Source organism: Dermacentor albipictus, chromosome 1 (assembly GCF_038994185.2).
Source record: "Dermacentor albipictus isolate Rhodes 1998 colony chromosome 1, USDA_Dalb.pri_finalv2, whole genome shotgun sequence".
Taxonomy (NCBI): Eukaryota; Metazoa; Arthropoda; class Arachnida; order Ixodida; family Ixodidae; genus Dermacentor; species Dermacentor albipictus.
In genome coordinates, this window is record NC_091821.1 from 204323737 (window position 1) to 204349319 (window position 25583).

General features: G+C 50.8%; 1 protein-coding gene across 4 annotated transcripts; it reads left to right on the forward strand.

Annotated features, from left to right (window-relative positions):
- The first annotated feature begins 75 nt into the window (after positions 1-75).
- LOC135896928 (uncharacterized) lies at positions 76-25583 on the forward strand. Of its 4 annotated transcripts, none has more exons than XM_070534433.1 (6): positions 76-222; positions 9777-10010; positions 18236-18595; positions 20926-21078; positions 22380-22727; positions 24812-25583. In XM_070534433.1, the coding sequence occupies exons 2-5, from the start codon at positions 9789-9791 to the stop codon at positions 22707-22709; spliced, it is 1065 nt and encodes a 354-aa protein (XP_070390534.1). In that variant the 5' UTR covers positions 76-222; positions 9777-9788; the 3' UTR covers positions 22710-22727; positions 24812-25583. The 4 variants fall into 4 exon arrangements, with proteins under 4 accessions (XP_070390534.1, XP_065281530.1, XP_070390527.1 ...); XM_065425458.2 differs by having other exon boundaries at positions 79-222; positions 9773-10010; XM_070534426.1 differs by lacking the exon at positions 76-222 and adding an exon at positions 369-400 and having other exon boundaries at positions 9773-10010; positions 22380-22731.

Genomic DNA, 25583 nt, shown 5'->3' on the forward strand with positions numbered 1-25583 from the left:
TCAGAACAAAATGGCGCTGGTCGACCGGGCAATCCGGGTGCGAGAGTATGCGTTCGATTAGCCTGGGTGCGAGGCTAGCGTTGTCTGGTCGCATTGTCTGGTCTCGCGCCGTGCCAACACCTTAGCCTTGGGCGAGGAGGCCGCCTTTTGAAAAGCGCTGTCCACAGAAGCCATCAGCTCGTATATTGGACGTTTACTACGTCCCCGTCTGCCTGTCGGCAAGTATGAATTTCGCATTTACGACTCTTGTTAACCACATCGCGACAGCAGCGTCGGATGGCAGTGCTACCTAGAATTCAAACGAAAACCGCGGGCCCATGATATTCTTCAGGTGCAGAATTCACGGAGCTTTTCATTCGTTAGGGCTGTTTGACAGAGACCGTATGCTTTCTCCAACAAGGTAACACTACGATAGCTGGCATCCAACTTTACGATAAGTTCCCACGTAATCTCTTTTTTCTTTCTTTTTTGTGTGTGTTGTGTCTTTACGTCGTCGTTTGAATGGCGAACGCCACGGGCACCGTTGAGATCTGTCTCAACGATCAGTATCTCGTCTCTAAGCTCACAAGAATGCACATCGGCAAATGTTTCCGCTTTGGTTTCGTATCGCGCGATAACGGTAACGCTGTAGCCTCGAAAGTACACCTCTTAAGAATACAATACGGTACGAATTAAGTCGCCGTGCTGTGCTGTCGCGCGAACAGTGTGATAGGAAACAAGGAATTCGCTTTAAAGCAACGATATTACTCGAGATACGTAAATTCGTGCCTAAATACGTGTTAAGAGTAGCGCTCGCCTGTCTGAACAAGAGAGAGCTTCCCCGGGAATACGGTGCTATGCTTCAAGTAATGAGCGGCGGTTGAACAAAGGATGTCGCTATAGCCAACGTTTGGACAGGACAACCCCCGGCATCCCTTGTTCGACTACTGTTAGTAATTTGCGCCCTGTCGAGCGTGTAGTCTCGTGGAACATGTCTACGTCGGGGGCATGTGTGTTTAGCCGCTACGTCCTTTTGAAGGTCATTTGGGTGTTTCCGTTGCACTATAATGCTATCTTCGGCTGGTCGTTTCTGAGCACTCTGGAGCGCTCTCGCGAGCGGCGTCGTCTTCGGCTGGTTGAAAGAGGGTGCGCGCCCTGCGTTCGGCTGGTTCTTCTCGATTGCTCTCCCCTATCTTGGAGCGCTCTGAGGCGCTCCGAACTCTGTCATCGGAGCAGTCATCGAGATTGAAACGTCATCGCAGCGCCGCGTCGCTGCTGTTGGCGACGGCCCACCGTAACCTTGGCAACCTAGGCCACTGCATGCTGGCGTCTCGACGAACGTTCGTCGCGCCGGCACGTCCGCTGGTTTTTCCGGCAGCGCCGGGAGCTTTGGATAGGCGAAACATCGGACGTTGGCAGTAGTCATAGAGTTTCTAAATAAGTACCCTAGAGGGAAATGTGGCGCTAGTGTCTACGGGGGTTCTCATGAGCGTTGCCTCAACCTACATGGGAATGATGGGAAGTACAGGCTTCGGATTGACTTCGGTCTTTAGACTTGTGGTGTTTCCTTCTGGCGCAGTAAACAAAGCTATACTCAAATATTATCGCGTAAAATCTAATTCTATTTCTGCAGTATGGTATATAATGTACAACCCGCTACATAAACTTTGTATGACTTTGAGATGGAAGCATGGTTTACTATGGTTTGTCACCAGGACAAATCAGGGTATGCATACTTGTGCGATTCTGGTCCCAATTTAACGCCAAAGAATAATTATTTATTCATTTTTGCAACAGCAAAACAACCGTGCATGTACTTATATAAAAATACTCATCAAGTATTTCTGAAAATAGAAATGTTGTATTGTGACAAAGCGTTGCGCTCTTGAGCGGAATGCTACAAGTGTCGTCTGCTACGACGCCTTCTCGCTGTATTTAACGCGAGACTTTTCTCGCAGACGACAGGCATTTGCGAACTCTCTCGCTCTTTCGAAAGGTTGCGTCGGCTGTCATGATTGCTGAACGTCTTCAAGTACTTTTAAGCACATCTGCTGCAGTGCTAGCTAGGACGCTAGTGGCCTCCTACGAGTATGCTTCATCATATTTATATTGGTGTACCGCTTCCGAAGCGTCACAGCGTGGCTTTGCGGGTGCCCATTGTGCGACACTAGACTACAGCTAGGAAGCAGCTATCTTTCCTACCACAAGTAAGTTTGTGTTCTCAAAGTCCTAAAACACGCATGTCAATGAGCACATAAATGAGCAATGCAAAATGAAGTTCTCAATAAAATTTGATTGTCAAGCCACTAGAAGTACAACTGTATATGTATTGTATCAGTAGTGCCTTCTTTGTCCTATTCTGAAGTTTCATAAAGCACATAACGCTACAGTGCCAACCTAACACACTTAACAAACCAAAGTCCAAACGCTCAAAACATGTTCTTTCAACGTTTACGGTGCCGCCGCTTTCTCTTCAGGGCTTCGACGCCACACTGCAACACAATCATCGTCCAAGTCGCTGGCCCAGCGCGCTATCGCCACTCCGAGCAACATAACAAAGGCAGAGAGCTTTGCGTTGCACTGTCCCATTGCAGGTTATAGCGATTGCGCTTGGAGCGAAACCAAAACTGCCAAAAAAAAATACTCGTAGACTGGTTCGCCAGTCAATAGAATGCCAGTCCGAAGCCTGTACTTCCCATCATTCCCATGATGGTTGAACGATCGCAGCGCCAGATTTGCCTCTAGGTATACTAATATGAAACTCTATGGCAGTAGTCACGTGGATTCAAATCAGCAATTTCCTCCTCCGAGAGCGAGTCGCACGTTCGGCTTGCGCGCTTGTCCCCTACCTTTGAGCTCGGGAAACGACCGATCTACCCGACTCTGCTTCGGGGCATACAGGCGACCAGTCGAAGATACCATTAGTCGGTACCCTTTTATCGTATTCCCAAAGGATAGCCACTCATCTTGCGTGTTTTTTTTTTCTTTCTTTCACCGTTGCGCGCCCGGTACACTTCCATGTCACGAAACGGCATGCGCGTTATCAGCGTGACTTAGCATTCTGGGCGGAGTAGTAGTGAGCGCGAAGTTTTCCGAGCGAGGAAACGCAACAGATCGCTTCGGCTGATAACTCCGTGCGCCACCCGCAGCCAGCGCTGTGTGGGTCGCGTCAGCCAATCGGAAGACGGAACCGTCAAAGGGCTCAACCACTGTCCGCCTCCTGGATGGATGGATGTTATGAGCGTCCCCTTTGGAACGGGGCGGTGGGTTGCGCCACCAAGCTCTTGCTATGCTGCTTAATATCCTACCTAGGTTAACCAATGAAAAAAAAAAAACACTATGAACTACCACGTCCAAATTTTCTGATCCCCTATTGCGAACTGTGCTTTTGTACATCTCCGTCTTTTGCCGTTTCCCTACTTCCACCAATCCTCCAATCGCCTCTTACTAATGTCTATTGCGAACCTGTTTGCTTTACCACTGCTCCCTCCGATCGCGCCCGCTCGCGACGCTCTTGGAAGAATGCAACAGGGGGGGACTAGTATCGGACAATGGACGCGCCCTGTTTTCTTCCTTGTCTGGAGCAGCCAGCTGGCTCTCGTTACTGATCGGCTGACACAACGCACACCCCTTGCAGCGCTGCACGAACTGGGGCTTGTGTTCTGTAAGTGTTCACCTAGGGGACATGTCTGCTTCGTCTGCTGCTGAAGCGCTGATTGGCTGGGAGGCGCCTGTCTCCTTCTGACGTGTACCCCAGCCCAGCCTTCAGCAGACATGTCCACTAGGTGGTAACGTAGGGGCGAGACTCCTGTTACGAACTTGTACCGCTGCACCACGATTACGGCTTTGTGGTCCCGTAGCGCTCGTCACCCGTTTCGTGACAGAGCGTTGGTAGCGAAGACTCCGAGCCAGGCGTCGATGAGAATAACGAAAGGGATTTTATACATTATATACAGGTCATTGTACAGGACAAGATCGGATCGGCACTGGGGCCGAGAGCTCACACAAACGCGACTTCCCGCACGGCGACGTCCGGCGAAAACGCGTGACACATCTCACCCCAGTCGGGAGCGACACTGTCTCCCGGTGGGTCGGCGGATCCTGTTTTCGAGGCGGCCTCCTCGCCGCTTTATAATCCCCGAGAACCATTGTCACTCAAACGGCCCAATACAAAGTCAGCACACGACGGTCGTCCGAGGGGTCCAACCAGCGACCGCGCTGGCCACCCGGTTCAAAGTTCGCGCGCGCGGTGACCTCCAGGCAAAGGGAGGTGCGGCGCCGGGCTGTCTGGCACACGCTGACACGTCCGAACACGCTGCTCGCCGAGGCTTCTCCCGCAGGACAGCGCTGCCTGACAGCTCACCTTCTTGCATTTTCAAGGGAGAATTTGGGCGCTCGCAGGATAAATTCTGCATCTTGCAGATTCGGAATCCGGGCTTGTGGTAATGGCACAACAGCATCCCCGCCCTCAGATAAGGCGCCGGGAAGACGAGCTGCCTCCACGTGGCTCGGATGCCAGGCGCGCACGTTCGTCAGGCTCGTCCAAGTTCACGTCCAGTGTCGGGACGCCAGGTAACTTCACGTGCCCAGGTCCGACTCGCCAGGACAGGAGCTCTGCTCACCGCGTCGTCGCCAAGGCACCTTGACCAGCTCCGCTCGGGTCGTTCCTAAGACCTTGCTTCTCGCCACTGGTCCCGCTTGGTCGTTCTGCAGCTTGCAAAACCGACCGGCAAAAGGCAACACCCAACACGAACAAGTGCCCTCTGTCTCCCGTCAAACACCAGACAAGGCCATAATCCAAATCAACCTAACTAAATCGCTATCCCCTTTTGCTCCCGCTGCAACAAGAGGCAGGTGTACGATCTAGCACACAAGGCTCAAACAATCAGTTTTCAAATTAACAACACACCAAAATAGAAACAATTAATAATCAGCAATAATAATGACAAATAGAATGGTCCCCTTGAAATCGCTTTGGACCGAAAACATACTACTGAGGAAGCAAATGAGGTCATTCATTTTTCCCGGCGATATTTTCGCGGAATCCGAAGCTGCTTATATTTGCGACCCTGCTTATCCGTGTAGCGGCGGTACAATAAGCCAGATTCCTTGCCAAATGAAACCCCTTTTTTTTTCACTCCCCGTTTGATGCTCTTCCTCAGATCGGCTAGTGAACAATCTTCCTGTTGCTCGCGAATCAGACTTTCTCTTTCAACTGCAGCCTGCTCCTGCCGGCTGGCGGAAACCGGAGCGAGTGTGGAGCCCGCGTCGCCTAATTGCGGCGTCGAGTCTATATCGCGGCTAGCACTGCACGCGTCACTCCCACTCACTTCCAGGACCCGCTCGTCTAGGCCAGCCTCCGAGCTCTGCCTCTCCCGTGACTGCTCGCCACTCAAGTTACCGTGATCGGTCCGTGTGCCGCACCGCCTTTCGCTCACCGACGCTAAGTCAAGTTCCCTCGACAGCGGGCGCGCTTTGGATCGCGTGGGGGCCATGTACGCCACGTCGCCAAAGAATGATTTGCCCTGATCCTTCAGCAGCTGCTCCGAGCTATTTGAGAAGAGGTAGGGAAATTGCTCCGGGAGGGCGGCAGACACAGCGGCCTCTGTGTTAAGTTTCCCAAACTCTCCTTCAATGACAACCGTTGCGATCGGTAAACAGACACTCCTCTCCTCGGCCACTTGCCGTATCCTAGCGCACTCTCCCGTAAAATCACTCGAGGAGACGAAAGACGGGTGAACAACGTCCATAGTTGCTGCAGAGTCCCGAAGTGCACGGCACTTCTTGCCGTTTACCTTAATTTCCTGCACATAGGGCTCCAATAGACGTATGTTTTTGTGAGTTTCCTGTATCGTTGCAAAAGCAATTCTCTCTGGGCAGCTTGCAGCGATGTGCCCTTGCTTTTTGCAATTGTAGCAGGTTAACGGTTTCCGTTTTTCAAAAAAACGCGTCGTATCATTTCGCTGTTTTGTTGCAAAAGCAATTTTCTCTGGGCAGTTCGCAGCGATGTGCCCTTGCTTTTTGCAATTGTAACATTTCCGTTTTTCGGGCTTTCCGGAAAACCCAACTCTCCCATCTGCCTTTTCTACGCGCACTGCCTTGCTGTGCAAGCTGCGGCGGGTGTAATACTCTTCCGCTAACTCTGCTGCCTTGTTTAGCTTAACCTCCTTTAGCCAATCTTGCAGCCAGAGCCTGACCTCCTCATCAATGCAACGGTAGAACTGCTCCAACGCGATGCATTCGACGATTTTGTCGCGGTCGTCGTAAACCTCTTCGCCCTTCAGCCATTCCACCAGGTCGGCTTTTAGACGAAACGCGAAGTCAACATTCGACTCCTTACCCTTTTTTGCATACCGGAACCTCTGCCGGAAAGCTTCGGGCGACAATTTGTACTTCCGCAGTAGCGCTTCCTTCACATCACTGTAGCTCTCAAACGCCTCTTTCGATAAGCAAGTTATTACGTCTGATGCCTCCCCAGGAAGCAACGCTAACAGATTCTGTGCCCAAAGGGATCGCTCAATGCTATTCCGTTCACACACGTGCTCAAATTTCACGAGGTATTTGGCCATATCCTCTCCGACGACAAAGGGTGGAAGCTGATCTCGTATTCTTGGAACATTAGAAGTAAGACTAGGCGCCGGCGAGTTATTTCGGATCTCCAACTCTTTCATTTTAAGCTCGTGCTCACGTCGCTCCCTCTCTCTCCTTTCCTCCTTTTCCTCCTCGCGAAGTTCCTTTTCTCTCCTTTCCTGCTCACAACGTTCCTTCTCCTCCCTTTCCCGACGTTCATTTGCTTTCCTTTCCTGCTCGCAACGTTCCTTCTCCTCCCTTTCCCGACGTTCATTGATATCCGCCCAGGCCTCAGCGGCTTCCTCAGCCGTTACGTCCCCAGTCCTCATGACCTCAAGGATCGCATTCTTTCTTTTGGTTGAGCCCAACTCAATGCCCAACTCCTCACAAATTTCGAGAAGTTCCTTCACCTTGTACTTCTCCATCGTTCACACTGTCCTCCTGCTGTTTACCCTTTTTGAATATACCTGCCGTACGCTACTATAACACTACTAGTAAGACATATGCAAGTATTTCACACACTGCCCTGTTTACCCCCTCAGCATCCCCTGGTTTTCAAAACACTCTTACTAGGCTTGAAACACACAAGGTTATCACAATGCAACACCAAATCCTTCCCTAAGCTACTATAACCTGTGTCAGAGAAAGTCTGGTGTTTGAGGTAAACTTCAGGCACTCACCGCGCCGAGGTAGCTGATGCCGGTCAATCCCGTAGCTGCCATCCAGTGTTACGAACTTGTACCGCTGCACCACGATTACGGCTTTGTGGTCCCGTAGCGCTCGTCACCCGTTTCGTGACAGAGCGTTGGTAGCGAAGACTCCGAGCCAGGCGTCGATGAGAATAACGAAAGGGATTTTATACATTATATACAGGTCATTGTACAGGACAAGATCGGATCGGCACTGGGGCCGAGAGCTCACACAAACGCGACTTCCCGCACGGCGACGTCCGGCGAAAACGCGTGACACATCTCACCCCAGTCGGGAGCGACACTGTCTCCCGGTGGGTCGGCGGATCCTGTTTTCGAGGCGGCCTCCTCGCCGCTTTATAATCCCCGAGAACCATTGTCACTCAAACGGCCCAATACAAAGTCAGCACACGACGGTCGTCCGAGGGGTCCAACCAGCGACCGCGCTGGCCACCCGGTTCAAAGTTCGCGCGCGCGGTGACCTCCAGGCAAAGGGAGGTGCGGCGCCGGGCTGTCTGGCACACGCTGACACGTCCGAACACGCTGCTCGCCGAGGCTTCTCCCGCAGGACAGCGCTGCCTGACGGCTCAGCATCTTGCCTTTTCAAGGGAGAATTTGGGCGCTCGCAGGATAAATTCTGCATCTTGCAGATTCGGAATCCGGGCTTGTGGTAATGGCACAACACTCCCCAGTATTGAGGCTCAGGCGTCGGAAAGGCTTCAGCGCGGTTCGTCTGGTGGCGAACTTCGTTCGCTGCGAAGGCAGCAGGCTCTCGCACAGCGCAGAACTGCCGTGTGCTCTAGGGCGCGCACTCGTCCCTTTGCGATGTACGCGGCGTCTTCCTCGATCATTATGCACGCATACAGTATGAGAGGCAACGCGAAAGGGAACACCGAATTCGTGTTCAAACAGCGATTACTCGTTATGCGTGAATTTAAATCAGACATGTTTCTTTGGAACAGATAGCTTTCCGATTGAACAATTGGTTCCATTGAACACGTGTGTGCTTGGCCAACTGCGTTTAGCCACTATATGCTTCTTGAAGGCCGTCTGTGTGACCCCTTTCGTACTGCTCAAGAGGGGGGGGTGAAGGGATAGTGCCTGTCGTGGCCTCCCGATTTACACGCGCAGACGCCGCCGCAGCGCGCGCAAAAGCACCGCACCATGACCCAGATCTCCGCGATCTCGCGGTGATAATCGCGTCCAGCTCTGCAACTGCACGTTGTCGCAGAGGGGCGTTAGTTCGAAGCCCTGTGGCGGTGGTAATGGAAAGGCTTCCTCTTCTCCCGGCTCCCTTCTTTCTTACTGAACAAAGTAACGTCGCATTTATTCTGTGGTACTCTGCTAAGCCAGCTGAATTTCGCCAAGGATTAAAACAATAACTGAGGGCATTACGCGAACGGCGTTCACTGTATGTTGATGGGTGTTATTCACGGTTGTCACAGTCAGTAGTTCTTGTTCATTGTGCGCGAATACGTCTATAATTAGCTAACTTTATAAACTCACCTAATCGACGAGATGTCAACGAAAGAGTTGTAGAGGATGTTGAAACATGAGCGATAATTGGATTTAAAGCAAGCTATGATTTCCATTATCCAATATCCTTATCCAAGAAGTGATGTAATTAATGTTAGCTAATCAAACTTAAATATTAGTTGCTTGTGTAGAACGAAAAAAAGAGAAAAGGCCTATCGACATACAATGGGTGCTGTCCGCGTAAATCCTTGGTTATATTTTTTTCAGGGCCACATTTAGTTGGTTTCGTTTGTCGGGTGTGTGACATTTTTTTTCCTTTAGTGAATTTTCCTCCACCTTGCGGGCTTCAGCAGAACGGATTCACCGTAACCTAATAAGTGTCGGCAAATTCGTAGAATATCTTGATTTGTCTGTATTTAATTTTCATTCGTGTTGAGAGCTGCACGTAGCATGCTCCAAAACGCGCATACCTTCTGCTTCAAAACGAACAATTCCTGCTCCAAACCTGCTCCAGTGTGCCAACTTTGCTGCACCCAGAACTACTCCAAAACTTCATTAGCCGCTTCCATCCATGATCAATTATCACTTCACTGTTTTCTTCGCACCAATATGCATGCTCTCCGTGGCCGGAAATAAACGCGAGCGAGTTCTTTCAATATATCGTGATGTGAAGTGGTGTTCGGGCTTTGTGGGGTAATTTATCTGTATGTCACAGTGAAGGCCATATGAGTAAAGGCCATATGAGTAAAGGCCTTACGAGTAAAGGCCATACGAGTATAGGCCATACGAGTGAAGACCTTACCATTGAAGGCCTTACGAGGAAAGGCCTTACGAGTAAAGGTCATACGAGTAAAGGCCTTACGAGTCAATGTCATATCAGTAAAGGCCTTACGAGTCAATGCCATACGAGTAAACACATTACGAGTAGAGGCCTTGCGATTCAAGGCCTTATGAGTAAAGGCCTGTGGTTCAATAATAGCGCAATATGGAATCGGGACAGTGCCCAGAGTACACCCCCCTCCCCCACCCCGGTATATAATCGCTTCGGCTGCATGCAGGAAGCACGGGGCCGTCATGATTCCGGTGCGACCGATGTCCATGGCACCGGCGGGAGTGATCGCGGCCGCCGACGCCCTGGGTGCCGCGCTGCCCCGCCAGACGGTGTACGTGTTCCCGCCGCTGGGCCAGTTCGACCCCAACTGCGTGCGGCTGGTGACCGAGGGCCGCGACCCGGCCACCGCGGTCGCCTGCCTGCTTGGCTTCTTCAAGCTCGTCTGCGAGGCCGGATACGAGCAGGCGAGCCGCAGCGAGTGCAGCTTTATCTTTCTTTGAATGCCTTAGCATTAAGAGTGCCAGTGTCAAAGTGAAAAAAGAAAGTATATGTTATAATCGGAGAGAATTGTCAATCAGAAAATTCTAGGCCACCGTGAAAAAAATGTCACGATGCCTCTTTCTGTTGCTCTATACATGCTACATAAACGTTATTTCTTCCAAGTGTTCAAAGAATTAAAGCCCGCCAAAGCACGCAAAATTGCTGCGCGACTGGCCGCTCGAGGCACTTTGCGTGTATTCGCGGGCTTCTTTCACGCTCGGAAAAAACTCTTGTGTAGCTCGTATTGTGCAACAGAAAACTGTGTCGGGAGTTTCTCAGGTTGCTGTACAATTTCATCACGGACACTTTTAATCTAATTGTAATAATTGAGAAGTTGATTAACTAATTAAGACTAATTATCCCAGTTGAAAATGACAACAGAGGTTGTGTTCAGTACTACAGAAATTTCTGTTGTACAACAGGATTTTTCTGTAGTAACTACAGATTCCTGATGGAGCGACAGACTTTTCTGATGTACAACAGACATTTGTTGTTGCTACTACAGAAGTACAGTCTGTTGTATGTCTGTTGTTACAACAGAAAGCTGAAGCTCTACAACAGATTTTTGTAGTACTACAGAAAAATTTGTCATCACTACAGGCACCCTGTTGTCCCAACAGAAATGTTCCTGAAGTAACCCGAAAAACTTCTGTAGTGCTACAGAGAGCTGTTGAAATACTACAGAAACCTATTGTGGCAACAGGCCCCCAATTGTCACAACAGAAGTGTTCCTGAAGTAATGCGACCAACTTCTGTTGTACTACAGAAAAATGTTGTTGTACGACAGAAACCTATCATTGCAACAGGCCCCCAGTTGTCATGACAGAAGTGTTCCTGAAGTAATGGACAAACTTCTGTTGTACTATAGAGAACTGTTCCACAACGGAAACCTATCGCCGCAGCATGTACCCAATGATGACAACAGAAGTGCACTGAAATTGTGTGATGCGACAAGCTTCTGTAGTGCCCGGTTGAAAAAGACAAAATGAATTCCTGTCGCAACTACAGAAATTCTGTTGTACGACAGAAGTTGTTGACATTTCTTAATTGGGAGACATTTCTGACGTTACGACAGAAATTCTGATTTCGCAACAGAAGCATTCTGTCGCGACAACAAGAGTTCTGAAGTCGGAACAATAGCTTTATATCCTGACAGCGACTCCGACGTTACGACACCAATTCTGTCGTCGCAGCAGAAACATTCGGTCGCGACGGCCAAGAGTTCCGAAGTCGCAACAGAAGCGCTTTCCGTCGCCGTCCTTTAAAATTGTATGTTTTCGCATCGGTGGTGTACACTGTACTTTTCTCTTGCGCGGTATTCAATCGCGCTTCTCTGAAGCCGGCAATGCTGATGGCACTGACACCGGTATTAAAGTCGACGTGGGGAATAGTTATAACTGTGCCGTGACGACGCGGCACCAGCAACGCCCTACCGGCCTCCTCAAAATCGGCCGCTGATCAAAATCATACCATCCGCGGGAATGGCTGCGTATCCGTTTTTTTTTTTGGTAAGATGTGGCACACAGGCCTGTGGACTTACATGTGCTGTTACACTGACACATTAGTTAATTTCCCAGGAATATTTCACAAGCTTATGCGAAGCGGAAAAGAAGATTTGGGTTGTTCCACAAAGTTGCGTGAAAAGCTGTCTCGCTCGGGTCTCATTAATCTGGTACAGTGCTGCCGTGAGAAGCCAGTATGCTGTCAGAAAAAACTCTCATCCACGAATGTTTATGTAGCTATTTTGCATTGAACACACGAATTATATGCGCGCTCAAAAGTGTAAAGAACGAGAGACAACTGTCGAAACTAGCAGTAATAACCCTAAAAGTCAACGTTGTCTATTTCTGAATTCCTTATTTAATATGGATATCGTACATCAAAATCGATGTTCTAGCACTGCACGATGTACCTGTTGATGGTACGAACACTCTTGCTCTTCTAGAGATGCGGCACTTGACGCGGTAGAGTGATAGCGGATCTTGGCTCTCAAAATGCAAATGTAAACATCAGCGCATCAGCACGTCGTACTATTCACATGGCCAAAACGTACACTCGAAAAGCATGTCAGGGGTGGTGCTCTCTGCTGGAAACAGCGTATCGGCCCCAGGCCGAGGATCGTCGACCCCGTTTTTGAACGAAGATGCAAGCTACAAAGTTGTCCTCCCGCGTCTACCAACCGGTAACGATGTTTTGAATTCTATTTTCCTTCATGCGGACTTGAGTGGCAGACCATACCGTGCTCCCGACTTCCGAGACGCTCTGCTTGAGGTAGTGAATACTTCAGATATTGTTGGTGTCGGACAGTATCAAATGAGCCATGTATGGATGGTTACTTGCGCTAGTAGTGCGGCAAAACAGACTCTCGTCGCCTGTGGTGAGCTACGTGTCAAAGGGCTGATGTGCATGGTGATAGATCCGGAGACTAAAAACATCAAGCTTAAATTACTATGGCTTCCACCTCACCTTGAACCACGACGCGTTGAAGAGGCGTTCCAGGCCTATGGTCAGGTGAAGTCGGTGGAGAGAGAAGTTTGGAGATGCACTGGCATGGAACAGTGGGTGACAACAAACCGGGAGGTTTCCTTGATGCTCAAGGATACTATCACCGTAACCTCAATACCGCACATTATGTCCATTTATGGACACCAGTGCCTCGTACTTATCCCCGGTAGGCCTCCGCTGTGCCTTCGTTGCAAGCGCGTGGGACACGTTCGACGACAATGCAGAACACCGAGATGCCTACAGTGCCACCGATTTGGTCACTCAGCGGACGCCTGCGTGTCCACCTACGCCAATAAGCTTCGTTCTGGGCAATCTAGCGCAGACGAGCCACAACTGGACCATCTCATGGATTCTACAGAGGTAGTAGATGCCACCGGAGAGACTACAGGTGGCATTAGGGACGAGGACCAGGAGTCCTTGAAGCCAACGCCAACCGGTACAAGCAGCTCAAGTAATACTAGCGAAGCTACCGGCGAGGATGACTCAGTTTGCCCACCTGGCCTAGCAAGCCTAAAAGAAAAGCCCCCTGATGACAAGGCAGAAGAGGAAGAGGCGATGGACATAAGTCAGGCAAGGAAACGTCCAGCACCATGCAACGACGAAGCAACAGAAAGTGCACTACAGGCGCCCGAGAAAGTGTCTGCTAGTGCTCAGCGAACTCCCTCTCCTGGTGATAATGTGCCGCGCCGGTTTTATCAGCGTAGTAAGGAGAGTGCCACAAAGAAGTCCAAAGGGAGCAAGACCACAGATTTACCTGTGGCCAAGGGCGATGAAACACAAAAGCAATAGGTGAGCAAAATGGCTACCGCCTTCACCCTCCCCTTATGTGTAGCGACACTCAACGTACGTGGGCTGAGGCATATAAGGCGTCAGCAGCAGTTACTACACGTGCTTAGGCAGCATGAAGTTGATGTTGGTGCAGTGCAAGAGACAAAGATATCGTCTGCCGGTGATGTCAACCTTGCGCTGCAAACTTTTCAATCTTATTACGGGGTGTGTACTAGCCAAGCATGTGGTGCTTCCGCTGGATGCTTTTTGTTAGTCAGCAAGCAGTTAAATCATTCTTCATTGTCGCTGCATGTTGATGGGGAAGGCCGCCTTATATGCTGTGACGTCTCTTTTCATTCCCGTAATTGGCGATTTATTTGCGTTTATGCTCCCTCAAAAGTGAGTGACAGGAAGGCTTTCTTCCTCTCACTTGCTCCGCTCCTAGATACTGACAGAGATTTGGTACTGTTGGGGGTTTCAACTGTGTTTGTCATTCCAGAGACCACTCATACCTAACTAATCGTTATGATGCAAGTGCTACTTTCCTGCATCAGTTAACAGAAGATCACAATCTAATAGACGTGGGCGCCTACACACCATCTTGGGTGCGGTTCACGCACTTTCAAGGCGTCTCCCATGCTCGACTTGATCGTGTGTATGTTTCGACAAATCTCTGGTCTAACATTCACAACTACGCCGTGAAGCCTGTATTTTTTACAGACCACTGTTTAGTAGCTGTTTCATGGGGTCCCCGAAAATTTCGCAGATTTGCTCCAAACTGGGAACTGTGGAAACTTAATACACAACTTTTGCGAGAGGAAAGTTTTGTAAACAAAGTGAAAGAATTATGGCTAGAAATAACACAATGTCGACAGCTTTCTCTGTTCGCTCAATGGGAAATGTTCAAAAATAGAGTAAAAAATGAGGCTATTGCCATTTCATGTGAGCTGTCTCAAAGAAAAAAAGATGAAAAGCATTACCTTCATGATCTGCTTCACAAGCTGCACGCTTTCGAAAGCCAGGAACCAGGGTTGTATAGCGATGAAATAAACACAGTTCGCGCACAAATACAGAAATATGAGACGGAAGTGTACAAAGGAGCAATGATGCGTTCACGCACAACTCGCTTCACAGAGGAACAGCCCACAAAAAGGGCTCTCGGTGATGAGAAGCGATACGCGCTTTCCAAGCAAATATTAGAAATTGAGTCTGGCGGGTCTATATACACAGACACGTCCCAAATAATAAGCCTATTTGAAGCTCACTATAAAGATCTTTTCGCTGCAGTTAAGCCTCAAAATGGATACGAACAAACCGCTGATCAGTTTATTTCCCTTATGCCACACTTAGAAGAAGGTGATCGACTCAGCGTTGATGGGCCAATAACTCGAGAAGAAATTAATTTTGCCGTCGAAACGCTGCAGAAGAACAAGACGCCTGGTCCTGATGGCCTTAGTGCTGAATTTTATATAAAATTTCAGAAATTCCTGTGTCCTTTTCTAGAGCAGCTTTTCGAAGAAGCCTATCAATATGGGGAGCTTCCTCCATCCTTCTATCAGGGTCACACAACCTTAATACCAAAAAAGCACTGATGATGAAACAATAAAGACAGTAAACGGATATAGGCCGATATCGTTATGTAACGTGGATTACAAAATATTTGCAAAAATACTGACAAATAGATTGCAGACAGTCATTACTAAAATTAGTAGGTGACCATCAAACATGCGGAATTCGAGGCCGCTCTATACAGACAAATGTTCATATCGCACGTTCAGTCCTTGAATGCATAGAGGGTAGTACGGATCAAGTAGCTCTTCTCCAGATTGACCTCGCCAAAGCCTTTGATAAGGTTCAACACGAATTTTTGTTCCAATTACTGCGACATCTTCAATTAGGGGATGTATTATACAATGGTGTAACACTTTGTTATAAACATTGCACCACAAAGTTAATTGTGAACCGTACCCTCTCAGATATAATACAAGTACAGTCATCCGTTCGTCAAGGTTGTCCGCTCTCACCTTTACTCTTCGCCATATACTTAGAACCGCTTTGCTTAAGCGTGCTTTGCGACTCTAGCATTAAAGGATACATGTATGCCGATGAGGAAATTAAAGTGCTAGCTTATGCAGACGACATTGCCTTCTTTTGCGTCGATAAGCCAAGCATTACCAAGGCAATAAACGCTACCCTGCGTTTCTGTGAGACTGCAGGAGCTACTGTAAATTTTGACAAAAGTAGAGGCTTTTGGCTAGGCATGTGGGCGCTCACTCCCTCTGTATTCGCGAATATTCATTGGAATCAGTCTCCGTTGCGATATCTTGGAGTACCTCTCGATAACTTCCGTAATAGTGGACCTCATTGGACGTCCACGATAACCACTATCCGTCGAAAGGTGACAACCTGGCAAGGACGTGATCTCTCCATTTTTGCGAGAGCTAAGGCATGCAATACATTTCTCGCTACTAGGCTTCTTTATGTTCTGCAGGTCTTGCACTGCTCACGTGTCCATGTCCAGGCATTCCATAGAATATTTGCATGTTTTATTTGGCATTCATCATGGGAAGCCATGAGAAGGGACAACCTTTTTCTCCCGCTTGAAAAGGGAGGCCTGGGTCTTGTGCATTTATTTGTGCGACAATTGGTCATGCGCTTATTTTACCTTAAAAATGTCCGTCATCCACTCCTTCTCGCAGTTAATCGAGCACGTCTTGCGTCACACCTCCCTTTTCTTTTTGTCACGACAAACGTTGCTCAAGAACTACCGTTATGGGGCTTCTTAAAGGAACTTGTCGACACTATTTCATTTTTAAAAACCAGATTCAACCTTGAATATTTGTTTACCGTTAATCGCACGTCGCTAAATGTAGCACTTATAGATAACCTTTTCCCTGCACCTCTGTACCGAAAGCCGTATCTGTCTCTATTTGGTCAAGATGTTCTTTGCCGTGTCCGTAGAATGTGCATTGCGCCAGCAGCGAAAACGTTTTTCTTCAAGCTGCACACTTCCACACTGCCAGTTAAAACGTGGCTTCAGGAAAAAGGACTGTGTGTACCCTGGAATACAAATTGTAGGCTTTGCAATCAACCCGAGACAATAGAACATTGCTTTATACTTTGTCGTGACGCATTTCTTTTTTGGGACATTTTACAAAGAACTATCAAAAAAGACTTTCCTCTCACATGTTATGGTATCCGGTTCCTTCCTTTCAAAAATACAGACAGTAATACACCATATGATTTGTTTATGTTATTAGGACTTTATTCATTATGGAGAAGTCGAATGATCGACAGACATGCCGAGCCACCTCGCTCGACAAGGTCTATCTTCCGTGAAGAGACTGCTCAAGTCCGAAGTGTGGTGGCTACATATGATCCCGTCCCTGAATGGATTTCACGTCTGGACGCTTGTGTTTGTTTGCCAGAATTTTGAACTGACATTGGACTGTATACTATCTGTGAATTTGTTTCTCTTGTCTGTGCATATGTAATGTAACTGCGTTGGTCTGACAGTACCGATAATTCCATGCAATAAAGAAAAAAAAAATGTCAGGGGTGGTGCAGTGGTAAGATGCCGGGCTCGGAATCGTGAGGTCGCATGTTCGAATCCTGGGCGAAGACGTTTTTTTTTTTACTTTTATGTTTTTTTTGTACTAACAAATTTACATAACCTTACGGACGTCTCTGTCAATTTTTAATTAAATATTGATCAAGAACTACAGCACTTTCTACTACAGGACGTCACACTACAGACAACAGAACTACAGGCAACAGAACTACAGAAACAACGTCCCAAAATACGACAGACTGTTAAAATTTCCTGTTGTGTTTTTCAACTGGGATATAATTCGGGAGAATGCAAAAAATAAATAATCTGGGTATCTCCAATCGACGGCCAAACCACATTACTTGGTTCCGTCCAGCTAGGTAACATTTGCATATCTTGAAAGTCGCTCAAGTTAAGTGAAGCACCCTGTAGTGCGCGGGTAGCATACGCTGCCGTGGACATATCAGCGAAGTTTTGCTGTCGTACGCGGTGCGTAGAGCTCGCGCAAGTGGAGCGCGAACTCACCTTTCTCTCAAATGCCCTCTTTTCAACGGAAGCCTACTCCTCATTCTCTTTTGGACGCTTTATTTCGTAATAAAGCGGATTCCCGTACGTGGCTGCTATTGGTAGCTGCGGTCGGCTACGTAGCGTAGATACCGCGGCTGCCGCGGGGTGCCGCCACGAGTCCACTGACCAAGCCTACCGAGGCTCGCCGAGGACAACCGCATATGGCTTATACGTTTGGCGCGTCGTGGGGCACCAGCATCGGAAGTCTTGGCGTCTGCGTTAACGTCCAAAATGAAATTTGAACTGCGCGCCACTGTGACATGTAGAAGGCGGAGCGTTGTGGCCGTGCTCCGCCGTAGCTTTCGCAGTGCAAGGCACTGGAGAAGGAACGGGAGCACAGCGGCGGCCGTGTTCGATTTCAATTAACTCCGCTTCTGCTGAACGCATTGAAGTACTTTTTGAAGGCGAAGTATTTCCGAAATAGCCTGTGTTCACTGCTAATGCCTTCCTCCACTTCGATAATTGGAGAGAAATGTCGCGGTTTCGCACGAAAGGCGAAGCATCGGTTGCGATAGCAAATAAAAAAATAAAAAAAAATTAGATTGCGGGGTTTTAGGTGCCAAAACCACTTTCTGATTATGAGGCACGCCGTATAGTGGAGGACTCGGGGAATTTCAACCACCTGGGGTTCTTTATAACGCGCACTTAAATCTAAGTACACGGGTGTTTTCGCCCCCATCGAAATGCGGCCGCCGGGACTCGATCCCGCGACCTCGTGCTCGGCAGCCCCGTAGCCACCACGGCGGATGACCTGCGCAGGTGGTGCGCGCCAGCGACCTGGACGGCGTGTGGCTGGACGAGGTGCACGTGAGCAGCGCGTTCGTGCGGCGCCAGCTGCGGGCGCTGCGCGCCGACACGCCGCCGGCCACCATGGACGACTTCCACGTGCTGCTCAGCGTGCTGCTGTGCAACCTGCCGCGCGCGCGGGGCTCCAACCTGAACCGCGACTGGTTCCAGAACCGGATCAACGACCTGGTCGCTCTCTTCCCGGCCGTCTCGGAGCCGCCGCCCGTGCCCCTGTACGGCGCCGAGCAGGCGGACGCCGTCTCCAGCTTCGGCGAGCAGTGGCCGCACACCAGGGCGGCGCTCTGCAACGCCCTGCTCAAGGGACGCTTCGAGGTGCGTGCGTCTTGTCTATATACGGGGCGGCCATTGTTAAAGAATTTTTTAAAAATCTGCCGTGGCTTTTTGAGCACGGCGTTTTCCAAATACGGACCGCTTCGAGGTGTGTCCCCATTTGGTGGTGTTTTAACTCGTTGACCTCTTAACTATAAGAGCATCTGTGGTTGTACTATATAGATTGTACTATAGATAGTGCTAGTTGTACCATGGGTGTGGTCCCAAGCCTGCCTAGCAGAAGCGACACTTCATCTCGCCACAGTAAAGCTGTGCAGGTCCTTTTCCACCCCTGACAGAGGACACACTGCCGCAAGAGGACGAGGAGTGTGGGTCGGTCGGTTTGTCATATTGAATTGGGAGGAGCTGTATTTCAGCATGGGGGCACGGACAGTGTACGAAGAATGAACACGTGTGTGTGTGTGTGTGTGTGTGTGTGTGTGCGTGTTTGTGTGTGTGTGTCGTTCTTGTATCTCTAGCTGCCCTGACGCTGCATCCGGCAGGACTGTAAGACTACATTTGAGACATCGAACTGATGAAATCGTATACTGCTGAGGCGTTGGTACTGTTGGTGTCTCGTGGCCTGCAAATGGCACTACAGACTGCGGACTGAACCACTTATAAGCATAGGTTTCAGCGAATATCGTTCCTTTCTGAATAATTCCGAAGCGACAGTTCCAATAGTTTGGTGATTTACATAAAACCTTGACACAATTGTCAGGTGTTAACAAATCTAATAGAAAAGTTGGTTATTGCAAAATGAAAACAGATTCACCGCTGGAGTCGGCTTATTTTCAAAGTGCCATTATTCAGATGTCTTCCTGCAAAAATGCAAGTTCAACAGCAAAAGAAAAAAAAAGAAATTATTTACAGGCTCGTGGTGACTGTTGTGCTTCAGTCCATTTAAAATTTTGCGGTGGTTCAGGCCGCGAGTAGCGTTTCGCGTTCGCCCACCGTGCGTCGTCGCGATGCTGCGAGGTGCGACCGCCACTTCGCGTCGCCTGCAGTTCAAGCCGCGCCGCGCTAATTCAGCTTCTGTAAGCGCGCAGACGAACTTGGCAGGCGCCCCCGCGGCGTTTGTAGTCCTCAGTCTATATAGCCCGCCCGCGCGATACGGGTCCCCGACCGCCGATAAACGGCAAACTTGCCGCGACGGTTTCTACCGCCGCGTCTGTATTGGCTCTTAGGCCTAACCAGCACTGCTTCGCCGTGTGTCGGCCGCCAAAGTTAGGCTTAGTGACGCGTCGACTCGTGCCTGTTCACAGCGGCCATACGGCTCTCGGGAAGGCGCCGTATACGGTCGCTGCGAAGAAGAGTATGTTTGAATGATCGAGCAGCTGCAGAAATCACGCCTGCTTTCCTTGCACAGCGTATACGCACGGGGAGCGCGATCACAGAGCTGGGTTTTGGGCCGAGTTGGTGTGCGCTCCGGACAGTAAAGGCTGCCCTTTACTGTCCTGTACTGTAAAGAGGGTCCCTGAGAGCCTCATCTGGCCACGGGCTCTGAAGCCACGGCCCTGAGCCCACAAAGAATAGGCGACAGTAAACGAATTCGTCTTTGCCATGTATTTGCTATAGGAGGCTGTGCAATGTGATTTGCTCACCAGAATCGAAACTGCTGGGTTATGTTTCAACATTAACCAATATTTTTAATATGCACCGAAAATGTTCAAAAAATTTTAGCAGTATAAGCGGGTAGCGAATTATACGTGAATTTCGATTGGAGCTGCGGCTTCACGGCGGTGCAAATTTCGATTCGAGGCGTGCTTTCACGGCAGTCTGGCCTGCGCTGCTGTGAAACCGCCGTTAGGGCGGAGTTCTTCGCCAATCAGCGTCGCCGAAAAGGCGGTGAACGGAGCCGCTGGACGGAGGTGCGACGTTGGTGATTCGCGCATCTGCGAACGGAGACCGTTTTTTTTGGGGGGGGGGCATTGTATGTGCAGTTACTTCAGCGGGTTTTACGCGGGGTATTTTTTCTCTTTCCGCAAGTGTAGTAATTGGGGAAGTGCGGCTTATACGCGAAAAAAAAAGTGCGTACATGCGCGTTCGTTTCGAATTCCTCGAAAACTTATTAGAACGCTTAAATTCGAGCCGAGGTGAATATCGAATAGCACGACATTCGATCGCACGTTCGAAAATACCGAATATTCGCACAAGCGTATAGCTGAAAGACAACCATAGGCAACATGCGATTACTTTCTTGCGTTCTCGCCTCCTGTGTATCCTCCTGCGCTACGAAAGACAAACTATATATACCTAGCTTCTTTTGTGTGTGTTTTTTTCTTTCTCCTCCTCGAGGAGCCCGTTTGAGAAGCCCTCCGAACGCCACGCAGGGCCCGATGCAGCAGGTGCAGGAGTACGTGTCCGTGGGCTGGCGCTTCGCGGGCATGAAGCACGTGCACCTCATCCTCGAGTTCCTCAAGGGGCGCAACTCCTGGGTCCTCGACATCATCCCGGAGCTGCGCGCCAAGGGCGACCGCCTCCAGGTGATGTATGCGTGGTGCAACGCGCCAGGGCGGTCGGAAGAAGCGGGAAGACGCATGATGCGATGCCGCGTTGCGAACCCCGTTGCATGCGTGGTCAGTCGTGCCACAGACCGCATGCAACGAGCTTCGCGGACAGGGTCCCTCTAGTTTCATCCGGGTCCTTATTACAGTCGGGACATTTATTCATGCAAGCGACGCATCGTGGCGTACGACGCGTCGTTCGATACGACGCGCGACGAAGTCTGCTAGACGTTGTTTCTCTGACTTTCAGAACGCGCCGTAAACTTGCTAGATGCGAGTTTTTTGTAAAGACGTGTCGTGTATATAAACGAAGGATCTTAACGCGGAGCCGTTCAGTATGAGCCTCCTGCTTCAAATCCCGTCGCACGTGGTATCGGAAGCTGGTCCAGTGCCTGAAGACGCGTGGCACAACGCTTCGTTCGACTCGATGCGACTCGTCGCACGCGACGAAATGTCGCTGTTGTTCCGGTGGTTGAGTCTTGCCGGGAACTTGTTGGATACGTTTGTTACCGCGTGGTCGAGCCGCGGCGATATAAAGCAACAGCGCTTCTGTGTTGCTCGCCGCTGGCAACAAGACTGCTGAATAGCGGGCCGAGGCGGCGATCTTTTTAGCATGCGTATAGCCTCGACTCCGATTTTCCTGTTTCGATAACAGGTCGTTCGCGCAAATGTTCTCACCGGACAGCCTCTGGAGCGCTTTGAATAGAATTTGTTACACCTTGGAGGTTTGGGCCAGGGTGAACTTGGGTATTGTAGACAGTGGCCTATGGGCGAAGACTACACGACGACGGCCTAACAAGAAAGGACATATGTACGAGTCGTCGGGACGGTCGCACATCAAGCCCGTTTTTGAGGTCCTAAACTGACATGTCGAAGTAAGAAAAAAAAAGCAAGCACGACAGTGTGTGTCTAAACAATGACTGCGTTTATACATGGGGCTCGTTACGTCGTAACGAAGGGTTTAGCGAACGGGACATAGGACACGAGAGCACACGCACGCACGCAGGGCACTGTGCTCCTCTCGTGTTCTGTGTCGAACCTCTCCGAGGGTTGCAGTGTGGGCTTGTTGGTAATGCATCTTCAAGGGGTGTACGGTAGCGCGAATAAAAGATGGGACAAAAGAAGACACACAGGGACACGCAGCGCTGTGTGTGCCCTTGTGTGCCTTCTTTTGTCCCGTCTTTTAATCGCGACACCCCTTGAAGAACATCCCCTCTCTAGCCCACGAAGAGTTTGCGTCGAACCTGACGCCCGTAACGAATTCTGCGCGGGGGTCGCAGGCGTTCCTGAAGGCGTACCAGCGGCTGGGCGAGGACGGCCCGTACATGAAGCTGCTGAACCTGCCCGAGGCGGCGACCGCGCTGCGCAGGCACCTGGGCCTGCACGTGGCGGCCGCGTACGCGCTGGCCGTGGTCGAGGACGACAACTGGCTCAAGTACAAGGGCGTGCCGCGCGACGAGGCCGAGGAGGCGGTGCTCGCCAAGATCTCCGCCATCAAGCGCATGGGCCTCGGCGCGCCCCCCAAGGACGCCGCGCCGAGCGGGGGCGGCGCGAGGGACGCCGTTGACGTCGCCGCAGCGGGCGAGCCCGCCGCGTCCGCGGCGCCATAGACGTCGGCGGCGGGCCAGGTAGGTGAGCGCCGTCGAAGCGACGGTCTTCTTTATATTTTGGAGCGAGGTACGAGACCTGGCTGGTTGGTATTCCATAACGATATAGCCAGCGCGAACGTAGACATGGAGCACACAAAGAAGCGACAAGGACACGCGTTCTTTTGGATCGCTTCGCTGGTGCTTTATATCGTCAGATTGCAATGGATTTCGGGGTGGAAAGTTTGCGCGCCCTGAACGAAGACAAGAAAAGGACACAAAGACCAGCGCAGTCTGACTACAGGCAACTGGCATGTTTTCAGTCTGCGCTAGTCTTTGTGTCCTTGTTGCCTTCGTTCAGTGCGCGCAAACCTTTCCAGAATGAAGTTAAACCAACTAGCCCGCCTTTCAGTCTTATTGCAATGGATTTCCTTAATGGAGCATACGAGATATTTAGCGCTCGCCCACAGCTATAATATGGTTAGCATTGACTTCATCGTGGCCGCCATCTTGGGGTGCTAGCACGTCGAAAAGCTGCGTAAACTAGAAACGCGACAGCACGACAGGCGCGTCGTGAACCGAGCAACAAATAGATAGCAGTGATATTACGGTATAAGAAACTCTCCGCCAAAAAGAAAAAAAAAAGGTGTCAGCGTTACAACTAGTACTTTGACGTCATCGTGTTGCATGGGGCACTAATTATAGAACGGCGAAAACCTGTGCCCGTGTCACGTCACATGTAATCTGTAGTTGCCGCTTCCGCGGCGTGCCGGTCTTACTCAGCCCGCGTACTATCGTAGGCGTGCTTTCATGCACTGCGTCCCTGTAGGCACCGGACCATGCATCGTTTTAGCCGAAACGTTGGGGGAGTGCTTAAAGCGCAGCTTTACTTGCCTTACTTCCCCGAGGTTTGGCGTGTCATCGTTGCCGGCTGTCTTTCTCCGAGTATCGAAGTCGCACACTTTCGCCATGGTTTCGGGCGACTCACATCATCGGCTCCGGAAGCGTTGGTGCATGCAAGTTTGGACACAGCGATCCTGGTGCGCAGCTTGCTGTCTTCGAACATTATACCATATGAATGCTTTTGGCCGTATGCGCCGACGTTGCCAGGTCGTGTACGAAATCTGGCGAAGGTTATGAAGTGTCACAGTAAATGATGGCTTAAGAGCATCGCACCTCTGAACATTTGCGCCATGCGAGGCCCGCCACCGTTGCAAGAGATGCGCGCGCGCGTCGCCGAAATCCGCCGCGAGTTTCTTATCGTGATGCGCCGTTTTGTCTTCGAAGGTTCGCTTCCGCACAGTGGGTGATTCGTTAGCATCACCCGCCGTGGTTGCTCAGTGGCTATGGTGTTGGGCTGCTGAGCACGAGGTCGCGGGATCGAATCCCGGCTACGGCGGCCGCATTTCGATGGGGGCGAAATGCGAAAACACCCGTGTGCTTAGATTTAGGTGCACGTTAAAGAACCCCAGGTGGTCAAAATTTCCGGAGTCCTCCACTACGGCGTGCCTCATAATCAGAAAGTGGTTTTGGCACGTAAAACCCCAAATATTATTATTATTATTATTCGTTAGCATTTTGCCACCGCTCTACACTTAACCGTTTCAGCCACCTACCGAGCTTTGCGCTTGCCGAGCTGCGCCAGATGCATGGGCGCGGCTCGTCAAATGTGTCACGATCAAAAGTACCAAATAAGTATTATAGAGCTTTAGCGTGTCCGCTATTCCGGCAAACAGGGGTGGTTTGGGCGGATTGCCGGATGGGCGGGGGCGTGAGCGGCCGGAGCGGTGTAGCCACCTGGTGACATAGAGCTCAACCAAACACAGAGCTAAAATCCCAATAACCTACCGTATTCTGCTTCGCTGCTGGTGCACATTTGCGGCAGCGGCGTAATTGTGAACGCAATTACGCCCCCGCTCATCCGGCAAACCGCCAGCGCTTGCCGGAATAACGGACGCACTAAAAGTAGGTGGCCAGCGGTAATGCTAGCGTTCCGTATTGCTACACGAACGGCGGATGCGTTTCTGCGGCGTCGTCGACCTCCTCTGCAAACAGCGGCAGCGGGAAGTGTCGACGGGAGCGCAGCGCCCGTCTGGATCGGTTTCGTCCCCTCCCCCATTGTGCAGGCGGAGCTCGCGCCACGGCGGGACGACGAAGACGCGCGCCGGAACCACACGGCGGGTCACTCGGGAGGGCAGGCGATCGACGAAGGTCCGCGAGGGTTCATCATCGATCGGCGCGTCGACGAACGTTCAAACCGCGGCGCACAATGCATTCGCCGGGGGGCCGTCGTCGACGTACTACGCCTGCCCTCCTCCTCAGCGCACCGTGTCCTTTTAGTCAAGAAAACCACACCCAACGTACCTCCGTCGTCCAGTGCCGTGGCCAGCCGGCTAATTAGCGAGCCGCCTGTCGTCGCCCGACGCCACAGCGCCGGATGTGGACACCGCGGGTCCCCCTGGCTTCCGCATCGGCCGGCGTTGATGACCGCGATCCTTCTGCAAGCTCGAGGAACTTTTTTGTTTGGCCACGCCCACACGGTGCCGGGTGCGCCGTGATAAGAGCCGCCTCAGCGCCGCCCTGCATCTTCTCCGCGTTCGGCAGGGAAGCCCCCCGCCGCCGCGGAGGCGACGGAAAGGGCGGCGTCGTAGATGAAGAAATAATTTTTCGTCCGTGCCGCGTGGCTTCGAGGGCGAACCTTGCTTTCTTAGCGGCATTTACGGGTCCGAGGGTGGGCGGGAAGATAACGCGGGGGCGCTCACCCCCCCCCCCACCTTCCCCCCACTCCATCTTCACCTGGCGGCGGCGAAGGCGCTGCCTTGCTTTTTTTGCCCCGTACGCGTTCGGAGACGCCGCCGTTGTGGTCGCGAACGAATAAAGGGCTTCCAGACGGTCGTG

Bases quoted from the DNA above. Each gene is read 5' to 3' on its own strand.
- LOC135896928 (XM_070534426.1), top strand. The intron at 10,011-18,235 runs GCGAGCCGCAGC...TGACCTGCGCAG, and splicing joins GCGAGGCCGGATACGAGCAG to GTGGTGCGCGCCAGCGACCT. The intron at 18,596-20,925 runs GTGCGTGCGTCT...AACGCCACGCAG, and splicing joins TGCTCAAGGGACGCTTCGAG to GGCCCGATGCAGCAGGTGCA.